Here is a 15,212-nt window from a genome sequence, read left to right on the forward strand (position 1 = left end):
AGAAAATATTAACTTCTAAAAAATGTGGGGAAATATTATGGTTAGATTGAAGTGTTGAAAAATTTTTAAGGAAGATACAAAAATCAAAAACCATTTATAAATCTGACTAGGTGAATATTAAAAAATTCTACCGAGTCAAGAAAAAAAAATTCTACATAGCATAAGAAGGTCAAAATCAAATCACGTACAAGAAAAATAAGTACATGAAAGAGATTATTTCCTTAATATATAATTCCTCATAAAAATCAGTATGGAAAAGACCAACAATTGAAGAAAATAGTTTAAAAATCATTTATAAAGGGCCAAGCCAGTTAACGGAATAGTGAAGATCACGTGCTCTGCTTCAGCGGCCTGGGTTCTCTGGTTTGGATCCCAGGCACGGACATGGCACTGCTCATCAGGCCATGCTGTGACAGGCATCCCACATATAAAGTAGAAGAAGATGGGCATGGATGTTAATCAGGGCCAGTCTTCCTCAGCCAAAACAGAAGGATTGGCTGTAGATGTTAGCTCAGAGCTAATCTTCCTCAAACAAAAAAAATTTATAGACAATTCAAAGATAAAGAAATACATTAACTTTAAACATGTGAAAATATGCTTAAATCAATTATATTGAAAGAACTTCAATTAAAGTATACAAACTAATTATAATTTCTTTTCTGAATGAGATTGTTGTATAGCATAAATGTTTCCCAGGTGCTAGTTGTTGAGAATGTGGACGAGCAGATAATTTCAAAAACTGTGGGCAGGAGTGTACTTGGTACAACTTCATGGATGTCACTTTGGCAACAACTATGAATATCAACTTTTTAAATACATATACTCTAGACTGAAAAATTCTACTCCTAGTGACTAACATTTCTAGGAACATATATTCAAAACATATATTTATTGCAGAATTATATGTGATAGAAAAGGATTAAAAACAATATGAAGAATACTGGATACATTAATTCTAGAATTATTATTAGAGAAAATTATATAGTATGAGAACAACTAAGAATGAGTTAGATCTAAATGAACTGGTATGGAAAGAGAGTCAAGATGATGAGTAGTAAAGTTGTAAATGTTTACACATAGACATACGAAAAAATATCAAGCATGTATGTAAACACGTTTGTATTTGCAAAGATTAATACTTGAAGAATCTTAAGACAGGCTTTCATGACTACTCTGGGGAGGAACACTGGGAAACACTAATGGGGATGGAATAGAAATTTGTTTTTCACATATTATTTCATGTGGTTTATATTTTTATGTTATTATTGAACTTTCAATTTATTTATTTTAAAAAGCAGAAGTGTTACATGCTAAATATTTCATATATAATGAAATTAAACAAAGAGAACATTCTACATATCATTAAATGTTTCAGTTAGGAAAAAAGAACAGGAAAGGGTAATAAATAATCCAGCTAAAAAGTAAAACTAATTTCAGAAAAAAATTAAATAAATGCATAAATTAATTAAATATTAGTTTAACTATAAAAATTTCATTCACTGTATATTTCTTATTGACTTCTTGCTATATATGCATTACAGGTTTCTAGGTGAAGTGATAAATAAGACATTATAGAGTGGCATTAAGCAAAGAAACTGTCATTAATAATCTAATCATACAGAATTATTTATTATAATTATGATAAATGCTGTTAAAGGAAAGGATAGGTGGATAAGTTTTAAGAAGACTCTTGGGTTCCAAGGAGATGAGCCCTAATGTCAAAGGACTCTCTTCATGGTGAATGTCAAACTTATTTACTATGAGCTAGGAAATTTCTTCTCCAGAGCTCCTTCATAGCATTATTCATCTCAGAATTTCTCAGAGTGTAGATTAATGGATTCAGCATGGGGGTTATTACTGTATAAAACACACTCAATGACTTGTCAATGGGGAAGGTCTCTGCAGGTCTTGCATACATGAAAATACAGGGAACAAAGAAGAAGACAACCACAGTGATGTGGGAACCACAGGTCTGGAGGGCTTTCCGCCTCCCTTCCTGACTAAGATTCTTTAGAGAGCGCAAGATGACACCATAAGAGACGAGTAAGAGCAGAAACACAATAGTGCAAATCAGTCCTCCATTAGCCACCACTAAGAGGCCAACGACACGGGTGTCAGTACAGACAAGTTTCAGTAAGGGGTACATGTCACAGATAAAGTGATCAATGACATTGGGGCCACAAAATGGGAGCCCATAAATAGTGCTAAGTTGAATTACTGAGTGAAGAAAACCTCCAACCCAGGACACTACCAGTAATACAACACACACCCATTGCCTCATGATAACCAAATAATGCAAGGGCTTACAGATGGCCACATAGCGGTCATAGGCCATCACCAACAGAAGAAAGACCTCTGATCCACCAAAAAAGTGCTCTGTAAACAGCTGGGCCATACAAAATCTGAAGGATAGGGTATTTTCCCCAAAGAACAAGTCTGAAATCAATTTGGGGGAAATGACTGAAGAATAAATGGCATCCATAAATGATAGACTGGCAAGAAAGAAGTACATGGGTGAGCCCAGGGTCCTACTAAAAGTTACAGTCACAACAATGAGCATGTTGCCCACCATGGTCAAAATGTAGAAGAGCAAAAACATAACAGAAAGGACTTTCTGCTCCTTTGGATTCTGTGTGAGGCCCGAGAGGACAAAGTAAGTCACATTGTTCTTTGGTTCCATCTATTGTTTTTTAAGTGCTGATTTCAGATATTAGTTTACCTGTAAAACAAGAAAAAAATCTTTAAAAGTATTTTAAATTTAATCTTTTGTTTAATCTCCAATCAAAAAAATATCTGTGGAGGATGTGTTTGTGTCAAACAACCTGCCGTAAATATTGGTATTACCATATTGAATAGGATTGGTTCCCTACTCTCAGTGATTTCATGTATAACCAGGGGATCAGACAATTAAAGATCAAATTAGTAAATATCATTGTAAATATATTTGTGTTGTACTAAGGAACATCTAAATCAAGCTAGGATCTAGGAGTGCTTCCCAGAGGAAGCAGTACTTCAGCAGAGCTTTAAGGGAGAAGTGAGAGAACAAGAGAGAAGGGGAAGGGAATTCGTTAAGCGATGAACTATGTATAAAGTCACAAAAGTGTTAGAGTGAGAACTCAAGATAATTTACATATTCAAAGTCAGTAGTGCGAATTATGAATGGAAGGCTATAGACCAAAGGTCACTGTATTAGTTGCTAGAGCTACCACTCTATAACAATAATTGCCCTTCCTGCAGTTTCCAAAGAGATATTCATTTCCGCTTGAGACTTCAGCTTTAATATTCAATTTCTAGCAACATTCTGTTCATGATGATATATGTATTCTTTCAGAGGACAAATATTTTTTCTATAGCATTCCTATTTCCTTCCTGAGCCCTCACTAGAATCAACTTTCAATGCCCATATTTCTACCAACATTCTCACAAGGCATAGGCTTTTTCTACAACATCTACCCATTAATCAATCCCAAAGCCAGTTCCACATTTTTTGGAATATATTACAGCAGCACCTCCACTTCTCAGTACAAAATCTGTATTAGTTTGCTAGAGCTACCATAACAAAGAAGCATAAACTGGATGGCTTAAACAATAGAAACTTATCATCTCACAGTTCTGGATGCTAGGAATTCAAATTCAAGGTGTTGACAGTGTTGATTCCTTCTAAAAATTGGAAGGGAAGGACCTGTTCCTTGGCTTGTAGATGACCATATTTATGTTCATATGGTATTCTCCCTGTAAGCATCCAGATTTCCTCTTTTGATAAAATTACTAGTCATGTTGGATTCATGCCCACCCTAACGATCTTATTTGTACTTTATTACCTCTGTAAAGACCCTATGCCCAAGCAAGGTCACATTCTGAGGTACTGGCGGTTAGGATGTCAACATATGAATTTTGGGAGGATGCAATGGAATCATAATTGTGTCATCTGACATAGAATATGACCCATAATAATCACTGTCCCAGATTTTCTACCAAATCCCTGAAATCTTCTTAGTGTCTTTACTCAGATCTTCCTGTCTTTCTTGAATTATAAATGCTAAAGCTTTCCAAAATTGTATGGCTTCTGCCTCTATCTCTCCCCTAATTTTCAAAGCTGTATATGAAACTAACTGATATCTCCAATTAGATGTCAATTTAGCATTTGTAAAGCTAAATTTTTAATATACTATAATAAATCTATTCCTTCCTAGGTGTTTCCTTTTTAATTAAATGGTACCACCTTCCATGTTATTGTTCAGAATTTAAATCTGATAGTATTCTGCACTCCCTTATTCACTCAATTTATTTATAAAAAAATTTAATAAGTCCTGCTGACTCTTTCTTTAAAATATATTGCAAAATTGATAATTACCACAATACCCATTGCCTTCCTGGTTCGCTGTAGTAGCCTCTTGCAAGTTCTCTCTGCTTTTGTTCTGGCCTTCAATGATCTATTCTCATGAAGCAGCCCAAATATTCTTCTTTATGTCTTATTTAAATCATATCACTTCCCTTTTCAAAACCCCTACAGTGCATTTCTCTCACATACTCAATAAAATCCAATCTCCTGGGATACTTGACCTACAATTCCTTGGATTACTTGGAACCAGGCTACCTCCCCAAAGTCACATCTTATAATTCTCCGTAATCATTCTGCTCAAGACTTCATAGTCTTCCCCAACTATCCAAAGTGCTTTTCTGCCTCTTTAGCTCCATCAATTCTTTTGTAGATGCTAATTTCAGAGATCAGAAGCAGTTTACCTCTAAAATAATGGGAAATATTCTGGAGAGGTGTATTGTAAGTTTAATCTTTACTTATTCATTCATTTGACAAGTGTTTACAGAATACTTACATTGTGTCATTCCTTTCAGATAAGGTAGACTCCCAGCATCACAGAACATCCACCGATTCATCGATGCTCAGGGTCTAAGTCAGGGATTATGTTATCAGAAGATAGAAATGGTGGTGGTGACTGAGGAAGCACCTTTTCACCATCAGTCTCTTACTTTTCCACGTAAGTATGCCTCTTGAAGTTATAAGATGGCTGCTGACTTCATTTAAAGAATTTTTTAATCTATTCATGAGAAATAGCATATAAATCTTGACCAGTAACTTTCTAATTTTTTCCACCAATTTTCCATGATATTGAACTTCCCTTGAGGGATTCTCTATTTAGCTAATTGACTACTACATCTGCTTATAAATGTCTCTCCCTACTCAAGAGATTGAGTTTTTTTGCCATGAAAGCCAAAAAGTCTTATTGTACTGGATTTTTACATAAATCCCATCATTAATATATGTGCACAGATAGTTTTGTGTTACTCTAATGTCTACAGAACTGATGTTTTATAAAATATATATATCATACCTTATTGCAAAGGATATTTCAAAAACGGTAAATTTTATTTTTCTAAATCTAGCTTTACTACCTTCAAAAAAGTAACAGTCATCACTCTGAGTCATAATTTGCATGTTTGTAAAATTAAATTATGATAGGTACTTAGTGAGTTTTTGTGAATATTTAATAAGCTAAAAAAATGAAGGCATATGTAACACAGTTCTTGGATCAACATGGATAATCAATCTTCATTTTTTAAATAAAATATCAGAAGCTACGAAGTAAGCATATCAGCATCAATCATAAGTGTATATCACTCTGCAATGCAAAAATAAAAAGATGAGAAAACAAATATTTTTATTCCATTGTTTCCATTGATATAGACAAAAACATTTTAATGAAAGGAAATATTAATATGGCAAGAACACCTATTTAATTTGCTATGCAAAACTATGTATTAGATGCTATGTCCATTCATACATACATGTTATATCTATACATACATATATAAGTATATAAACTCACATATACATATACACATAAACATATACATATATAAAGTTACATTAAATGTATAATTTTTCATGTTTACAATAACAAGAATCATTATCCCCATTTTTTGGTGGAAAACATTGAGGCTTAGAATAGAATTAATTTTTCCAAAGTTACTTATTTTTAAGTGACAGAACTGGAGTTGGAATCTAAGTTTGATTTACTTCAAAGTCCCTGTATATACCAGCAGAAGGTTTTTAAACTTTTCAATTCTTATAAATTCAACCATTATAATTTCCTGTGTAATAAAGAAATTCACACAACTACACAGCCTGGCTTGCAATCTGAACTATTAAAGTCTTACCTTTCAGAAACTGGTTCACAATTTGAAGGAGAAATTTTACCTTTACTCATAAAGAGCTGGAAATCGACCTTCCATCTACTTTCCCCACAGAGGGCAAAAAAGTGCATTATTTCTTGAAGATATTTTATTTCACATGCCTTAGTCTATCCATTTTCTCCATGGATTCTTCTAAAGATTTCAGAAAATTACTACTTGCCATGTAGCTATATTTCAAAGAAAGCATGATACAAGTAAAATAAAATTTTCCCATTAGGATAATTTATCAAAAACGCAAGTAAATCGTATGTCTGCAGAAGAAGACAGCAACTAGCTATTTACCGGGAAAATTTTTTGAGTACTTTCTTTTCCAGTAGCATCAATAAAGAATAACTATCATTCAGAGGTTTAGTCCATCTCACTTTATCGTGTGGATATGGCCAAATAGTTGTACTTGACATTCGAGAGAACTTTCTTGTACTTTAAGCCTAATAAAGCATCTCCTGAAATTACTATATCAGTACTTAAGAGCAGAGCATCTTCTAACCAAGACAGGCAAAGATCAGGAAGGCTTTATACTCTCTAATGATATTAATTATGGAGTCTGCAATTGGAATATGTCCAGGATCGATTGTTGCCTAATTTAATTCACTGAGATTTTCCACAAAATTTTAAGAGAACACCTATATTAAAAAAGAGAGAAAAACCCATTAGACCAATCACATAATGATAGTAAGTAGAATGTAACAAGGAGAAAAAAATAGCCTCAAAACTGTTATGGAAATATTGCCAGCCAAGGCTAAAATATCAGCCCTGCCATTTTAGCCTAAAGAAGATTAATTTGTCACTCATTTCCCCACCTTGACATAGCAAGGTTTTCTTTCCTTTTATCTAATATTTAACTTTTTTCTGCCTATAAGGGTGGTGAGGTTGTATATGTTAAAATTTTTATCTCTGATCTAGTCGTAATAATTAATTATTTATCCAATTGATTTTTTTTAAATTTGATCATCTATTTTATGCCAGGTTCTGTGCTATGAGCTGTGTCTAAAGTAGTTAATAAAATAGGAAAAAAATCAGGATAAGAATTCTGCCTGCATTTATCATACTCTTGGAATAAAGTCAGACAATAAACAGGGAACCAACTTAATAAAGTAATTATAAACTGTGATCGCTGCTAATAAGACAACAAACAGGATACCATGACAGAAAATCAGAAGGAGATACTACTGTGCATAGGTAACTAGGGAAGACCCTTTTAAAAGGTGATTTTTAAGCTGAAATCCAAAGGATGACAAGTTGTTACCATGGGAAGCACTGTTACATGTGAAAAACTCCAACACTGAAAAGAGCTTGGCAAGTTCATGACACTGAAAAGTCACTGTGCCTGAAGGGGCACAGGAAACGGAAAGGACAGAACTGAAGTTTAAGAGATGCACAGGAACCACACTCTGCTGGGCAGTACAGCTCTTGGTAAGAAATTTGGATTTCATCTTAAATTCTTTCATGAGGAGAGTAAGGGGGCTTCTAGTTCCAGTTTGGCATGTAAGGAACTTAGAAATCATTACTCCCTCCTAACAACAAGTAGTAGAAATCATTATACCCTCCTAACAATAAGTAGGAAGCTGAATTAATTACCTTGATCTGTCAGAGAAATGGGGTTACAGAGAAAACCTCTGTTCCTAAATTGGAGAGACAGACCATTACAGAGAATCACAACTTCCCAGAGCAGAAACCTATGAACAGAAACCCCCATGGGAACCAGTGCCCGGGTAGGAAAACCTGAACTGTAATTGATGGATTGCCAGAGGCTTGGTGTGAACAAGGCCAAAAGAGAAAAACTCTGGGGGGACCCAGTCATATGAGGGCTTCCACATGTTTGTGAGTTTTAACTCTGGGATCTCAACCAACTCGACACAGAGAATATAGGAGAAAAATACCCTCATGCTTCTGGCAGCGAGAGTGAAAAGAAATCACTTTTAAATACTTCAGAGCCCTCTGTTCTTAACAAGGCTTGCATTCAGGAGAAACTATTTTACCACAGCCTAACCTGCTGGAATTTTATCAGAGCCTAACCTACCTGGAAGAAATGAAACACCCAACTCTGGTTTCCTCTAGTCATCTTGTCACACCTAAGCGGGGACTAGAGAGGACCTGAGAAGCACTGCTGAGCTACACAGTCCAAGGACACAGGCTCTCCAAAGACTGAGACTTTGTCAGAGAACTATGGAACACTCCCCTTGTGTAACACCTTCCTACTACATTATTAAAGGTGTATTTAGCACAGTTTTTTTCATCCAGTACATCATCTCCACATTTCAACAACAAATTACAGTGCATACTAAAGGCAGAAAGCATGGTTTGAAGAGACTGAAGAACCATCCAAGCTAGAGTCAGATATTGGAAGAAATGTTATTAGAGCAGGAAACTTTTTAAACTATGATTAATATGCTAAGAGGAAAAAGTAGACAAGTAAGAACAGGTGAATAACATAAGAAGAGATAGAAATTCTAAGAATCGAAAAGAAATGCTAGAGATCAAAAACACTGTGACATAAATCAAGAATGCCTATGATTGGCTCATTAGTAGACTGGACATGGCTGAGGAAAGAGTCTCTGAGCCTGAGGATATGACCATAGATATTTCCAAAACTGCAAATCAAAGAGAAAAAAGGTCTAAAGAAAAAATCAGAATAAAATATCCAAAACCTGTGGGACAACTATAAAAGATATAACATACATGTAATGTGAATACCAGAAAAAGAGAAAGAGTGAAAGGAACAGAAGCCATATTCAAAGCAATAATGACTGAGAATTTCCCCCAAACTAATGTCAGACACAAAACCATGGATCCTAGAAGCTCAAAGAACAACTCCTAAGATAAATGACAAACCAAAAAAGCAAAAAGCTATACCAGAGTGTATCATATTCAAACTTCAAAAAATCAAAAATTTTAAAATCTTCAAAGAAGCCAGAGGAAAAAATATCTTACCTATAGAGGAGAGAAGTGTAAACTCCTGAGATTAAGCTCTTTGATTGTAATGTAAGTGCTTGTAATTAAGATTTGATTGCCAAGGCATTCATTTCAAAAGACATTCATCTTGAATAAACATATTGTCAGTTATATGACACAGCTACTAGCAAAACAACCAGATAAGAAATTAGGCCACCTCTACCTATGAAGTTCCCTCTTTCAGAAAGCCCTGGGTAATCTAGATAACTGCCCACTTGAACACCCCACTTCTTCCTTCCCGTGCCCTAATTCCCACAATTATGCTTTAAATTGGCAAATAAAGAGTGAACCCACAATAGCCTAGATACCCATCCTCAGACCCTAATAAAGGCAGAGCCCCAGGACTGCACTCTTTTTCTCTACCTCTGACCCTGCTCTATGGCCCCTGAGTGTGCAAAGATCCCTCCAGGACCAGTGAGTAATACATCTTGTTTCTCAAAGTTCCCTGATGGTTTTTGCTGATTTGTGTCCTACAGTCATCATAAAAACCACAAAGGCCAGTCTGGCCACAACATTGGTCTCAGGGGGGCAAATGTCCATGGGTACTTGCTACAAGTAATATGGGCCTGGTGAATCATCACTTTCAATCACTATCAATAGTCTGAGACCACCACAACAAGGAGCAAAGAAAAGAATTGCATCCAACTTCTCAGAAAGCATGCACTCAAGAAATTAATGGAGTGAAATAAAGAGTTGAGAGAGATATAAAAAGCAACCGAAGATTCTGTACCCTGTGAAATTATCCTTTAAAAGTGAAGGAGAAAAGCAGTCAGACTCATAGGATCAGAGAGTAGAATGGTGGTTGCCACAGAAATGGGGAGATGTTGGTCAAAGGGTACAAACACGAATAAGGTAAGTTCTGAGGATCTAATGTACAACATGGTGACTATAGTTAATTATACTGTATTGTATACAAGGAATTTGCAAAGAGAGTACATCGTAAGTGTCCTCACCACATGCACAAAAAATGGTAACTGTGAGGTGATGGTTAAGCTAATTAACTTGGTTGTGATAATAATTGGATAACACATATGTATAGTAAATCATCACACTATACATAGAAAGGAAAAAGACAGATTTTCTTAGAGAATGAAAAATTAACTGAATTTGTCACAAGTAGATCTTCCTGCAAGAAATGTTAAACAAGTTCTTCTGAGAGAAAGAAAATCATACAGGTCAGAAACTCAGATCTACGTAAACAAAGAACACTGGAGAATGAATGAGCGAAGTTAAATAAAAACTTTTACCTTCTTATTCTTAACTGATCTAACAGAAAGCAGTTTGTTCAAAATAATAATAGCAACAACGTATTCAACTATGTATGTTTATGTATAAGTGAAATGAATGTCAGTAATAATACAAGGGCCTGGAGATAGGAATTATGAGTATTTTGTTATAACAATATACATGCACTACCCATGACATGGAGTAGTGTTATTTGAAACTGGACTTAGTTTTAAATGTATATTGCAAACCCTAGGACAATCACTAACAAAAAATAAAAAAAAGTAACTGATATGTGAACAATGGAGAAAATAAAGAATCACATAAAATGCTCACTTAAAGCTACAAAAGACAGAACAAGAGTGGAATACAAAAATAAGAACAAAAAACAAGGGCAACAAATATGATAGATATTAACCCAACTATATAATTAATCACTTTGAATAACAATGGTCTGAATGAAACAGTTAAAATATAGATATTGTCAGAGTAGATCAAAAATATGATCCCTCTATATTTTGTCTACAAGAAATTCACATTATATATAAAGACACATACACACTGAAAGCAAATGGATGGATGAAGATACACCACAATAACACTAATCAAAACACAGTGGAAAGCTATATTAATTTCAGACAAAGTAGACTTCAAAGCAAGGAAAGTTATCATCAGGGATAAGAAGGACATTACATAAGGACAGATTGGTCAATTCTCAAAGAAGAAATGGAAATCCAAACTGTATATGAACCTAAAAACAGAGCATCACAATATATTAGGGGAAAAATTTATAAAACTGCAGGGAGAAATAATGAATTCACCATTATAGTTGAAGACTTCAAATTCCATTATCAGAAAGGGACAGATTCAGCAGACATAAAATCAATAAGGACATAGCTAAACTCAATAACATCATCAATCAACTGAACATGATTGCAACTATAGACTACTTCATCCAGCAACAGCAGAATACACATTTTTCTCAAGCTCACATAGAACATTCTCCAAGACAGACAACATTCTGGACCGTAAAACACACCTTAATAAATTTAAAAGAATAGAAATCATACAATGCCTACTCTCAGACTACAATGGAATTAAACTGGAAATCAATTATAGAAGGATATCTGGAAAACCTCATCAACTTGAGGAATAAACAACACAATTCTAAATAGCACATGGATCAAAGTGGCTTTAAAAAAAATGAGAGTCAGTAAAGTAAGACAAGCATATTTTTTTTATTGAGGAAACTTCCTTCTAATAAACATCTCAAAATTAAGATAGAAGAGTTACTTGAGAAAAGCTGTCAAGTGCCAAGTGGTAGACTATGATAGTGCCAGAGGTCAAGGACTCTTCTGGTCGTTTGTGTTTCTTTTTCAGCACTAACCACAATTACAAGCATCACAGGTATTCAGGAAAAGTAAATGAATATATGAATAATTTTCCACAGTATCAAGAGTTTTCCTGTGCTCAGCTTTTTTGTGGTTCTTTGTTTCTGTTTTTCTTCCTACGTATAGGACAGAGACTGCAACACCCTTAAATTTTGTGGAAATAAGAAGCTATCTATGGATAAATGAAACCGATTTTATGAGATCCCATCCCCAATAATAGTGAATAGCAAGAGTGTGTAGCTGCCCATAAATCTCTTAAAGGCATCCTGCACGTGTTAGTTTCCTAAGTATATACCCAGTTTACCATTATGAAATCCAAAGAACTACATTTCCCTATGCCCCTGACACTTGGGTGCAGACATATGACTTGGGTTCTGCCAACCAGGAGCACCTGTGCAGGTCTTTGAGTAGGTATTAGTTATCTGAGGTTAAGTGGTCCTGAGAATCAGAGTGGTTCTGAGGTCAGGAATGTGGTGGCACCTTTGTAGTTTAGTCAGAGGCAGCATGATCTTGGTCATAGCAGCAGCTCCTTAGCACGCAAGTCCATCAGGTGTGCTTCTGCAAGTTATTCCTGATTGATCAGCCTAGAATTGGTGATCCCCACTCTTCTTAAGCTGTTTAATTGCACATCGTGTATCCCTTCTACTTAAACTAGCTACAGGAATTCTGTGTCATCAGTTAAGAACCCTGGCTGATATACTAAGCTGACCTACAATTCTCCATTTCAATTTATCACCAAGAATGGAAAGTCATCGATTTCAGAAGCTTCCAGTTAACAAAAGTCCCTTTTTAAAATTCATTTACTACTGTTACCACAATAAAAAATAAATAAATAAAAACACACCTACTCTTAAGAGGGTTAAGTGGAGATGATGACCTTTTATTCCATGAATATTGATTAAGTATTACTCTGTGCCAAGTCTATCCTAGGTGCTGGACATGCAGTAGTGAACAAGACAGCCAATGTGTCTAATTTTCATGTAGTTTACATTCTAGTTGGAAGAGAGAGAGATTAAACAAATACATCAGATGATCAGATGGTGAAGATGCCATAGAGAAACTTTAATAGAGTGATGTGATAGAGGGTAACTCAGGGAGATGGAGAACGGCTTTATATGTGTGGTTAAAGACCTGCAAGGATTCTTCTCAAGATGGCGCTGTGAGCAGACGTTACACTCGCCTCCTCCCACAAACACAACCAGGTTACAACAATTTTGGGAAGAATCACCCTGGACTGAAAACTGAAAACTGGATAAAAAGAAACCCCACAACAAGGGACAGTCCTGACAAAAACAGAAGAGGCAGTAACTCCAGCCGGAGAGGAAAAAACCCACCTTTGGGAGCAGCAGAGCTTCTCAGCTGGCCAGGCGGGAGCCAACCTAAGGTTCGCAGCCCTCCCTGGAGGAGTGAGGTCCGGAACGGGGGCAATACTGCTATAACCATCCTTTGGACTCAGCCCAACTGGGATGTGGGTCTTACTACCTGGTTTTGCTAGCTATTAACTGCAGCGAGGACACCCCAGAAAAGCTATCCGCCTAAAGCCGAAAAGATCCGGGTCTTAAAGGGCCCACGCACAAACTCATTCATTGCAGCAACCTAAAATCACCAGAGAGAAGGCTGACTGTCCTTTGGTGAAACAAGACTCACCTGGTGGGCTCTGGGGGCATCTTGGTGAGAGGAGGATCCTCTCCTGAGACTGAGACATTGGTTGGGGCCATTGTTCTGAGCTGGTCCAGGGGTGCTGATATGGACACTGGTAGGGGCCATTGAGGTGCGTCCCTTGGGCTGTTAGCCCAGGGGTCTGCCACACCCACTAGAGCACAGGTTTAATCCAGTTCAGCCAGGGCAGGCAACCAGCCCTAGGGACTGGCCCCACCTAACTGTAAGCTCTCAGGCTACTTTTCAGCCTGCATTGACTGAGTGCCTTGAGCCTCTACAGGCAGGCAAGGGTTTCTGCCTCTGTGGGGCAGGGCTTGTGTGAGGACCAGGTGAACTCTGGGGGTCATTGGGGCAGAGGTGGGGGCCTCTGCAGTGTGGCGGAGGGGCGCACTCCAGGGGGTTTAAAAGTGTGCATGGACCAGGACTGTGTTGACAGTGTATGTGGTCCAGAGCTGGGTGAGGCTTATCAGTGGCAGAAGACTTGTGCTTCACAAATAGCCATAAAAAGGATCAGCCCCACCTTTCAAAGCCTGAAACAACTGAGTGCCTCCATGCCAAAGGCTAGCGCCACTCAGCTGTACTCCTAAGAGAACTGACATCAGCCTTGTTGTCCTCAGGCCTATCACAACTGTATGCCCCTGAGCCTAGCTACCAGCTACACTGGGTACCAACCCAATTAAGAGGACACTTGCAATAAGAGTGTGCTAATAGACTTTGTAGCCAACAGTGCTGAGGCCCTTCCAAACCAGATTTACAAGCAGCTGGCCAGGGAAGGAAAGATCAGACTCCCTGGGGACTGGCAGTGGGAGCAACCCTGCCACAGCAGAAGAACACAAATAGCCCACAAAGGGGTCACTCCTGGTTCTTATGGTCTGGTCACGAGAGGGAAGCACACTGTTGGGCCTCATAAGGCATCTCATACATAAGGCCACTTCTCCAAGATCAGGAGACATAGCTGACTCACCTAGGACAAAGAAAATAGCACAGAGAAAGAGGCATAATGAGGAGGCAAAGGAATACTTTCCAAGCAAGGGAACACTACAAAACACCAGAAAAAGAACTAAGTGAAACAGAAACTAGCGACCTCCTTGACAAGGAATTCAAACAAAATATAATGAGGATGCTCACAGATATGCAGAGAAGAATGGATGAACACAGTGAGCACATCAGCAAAGAATTGGAAGATATAAAAAAGAAACAATCAGAAATGAAGAATACAATACTTGAAATGAGAAATTCACTAGAGGGACTCAATAGCAGAGTAGAGGAAGCAGAAGAACGGATCAGTGAGCTAGACAAAAGATTAGAGGAAATCACCCAAGCAGAACAGAAAAGAGAAAAAAGAATTAGACAGAATGAGAACAGTGTAAGGGAACTCTGGGACAATATCAATCATGCTAACATTCGGATTTTAGGGGTCCCAGAAGGAGAAGAGAGAGACAAAGGGGCAGAAAATTTATTTGTCAAAATAATAGAGGAAAATTTTCCTCACCTGAGGAAGGAAACAGACATCCAAGTTCAGGAAGCACAGAGAGCTCCAAACAAGAGAAGCCCAAAGAGGCCCACACCAAGACATATTATAATCAAAATGCCTAAAATTAAAGACAAAGAGAGAATCCTAAAAGCAGCAAGAGAAAGGCCACAAGTGACATATAAAGGGAAGCCCATCAGGCTGTCTGCAGACTTCTCAGCCAAGACCCTACAGGCAAGAAGAGAACGGCACGACATATTTGAAGTGCTAAAAGGAAAAAAACCTACAACCAAGAATACTCT

The 15,212-nt window shown here is 37.0% G+C and overlaps 2 protein-coding genes across 2 annotated transcripts in view; both read right to left on the reverse strand.

Moving 5' to 3' along the window:
• The window catches only part of OR4A47L (olfactory receptor family 4 subfamily A member 47L), a 95,281-nt gene that overhangs the window by 22,287 nt on the left and 57,782 nt on the right, over window positions 1–15,212 (reverse strand). The gene's annotated exons all lie outside the window — the stretch shown is intronic.
• Window positions 1,751–2,680, reverse strand: OR4A47E (olfactory receptor family 4 subfamily A member 47E). The gene is given in 1 exon segment (NM_001391843.1): window positions 1,751–2,680. A coding segment is annotated over 1 exon segment (930 nt).

The sequence above is a fragment of the Equus caballus genome, chromosome 12 (genome assembly GCF_041296265.1).
Source record: "Equus caballus isolate H_3958 breed thoroughbred chromosome 12, TB-T2T, whole genome shotgun sequence".
In the NCBI taxonomy this organism is placed as follows: domain Eukaryota; kingdom Metazoa; phylum Chordata; class Mammalia; order Perissodactyla; family Equidae; genus Equus; species Equus caballus.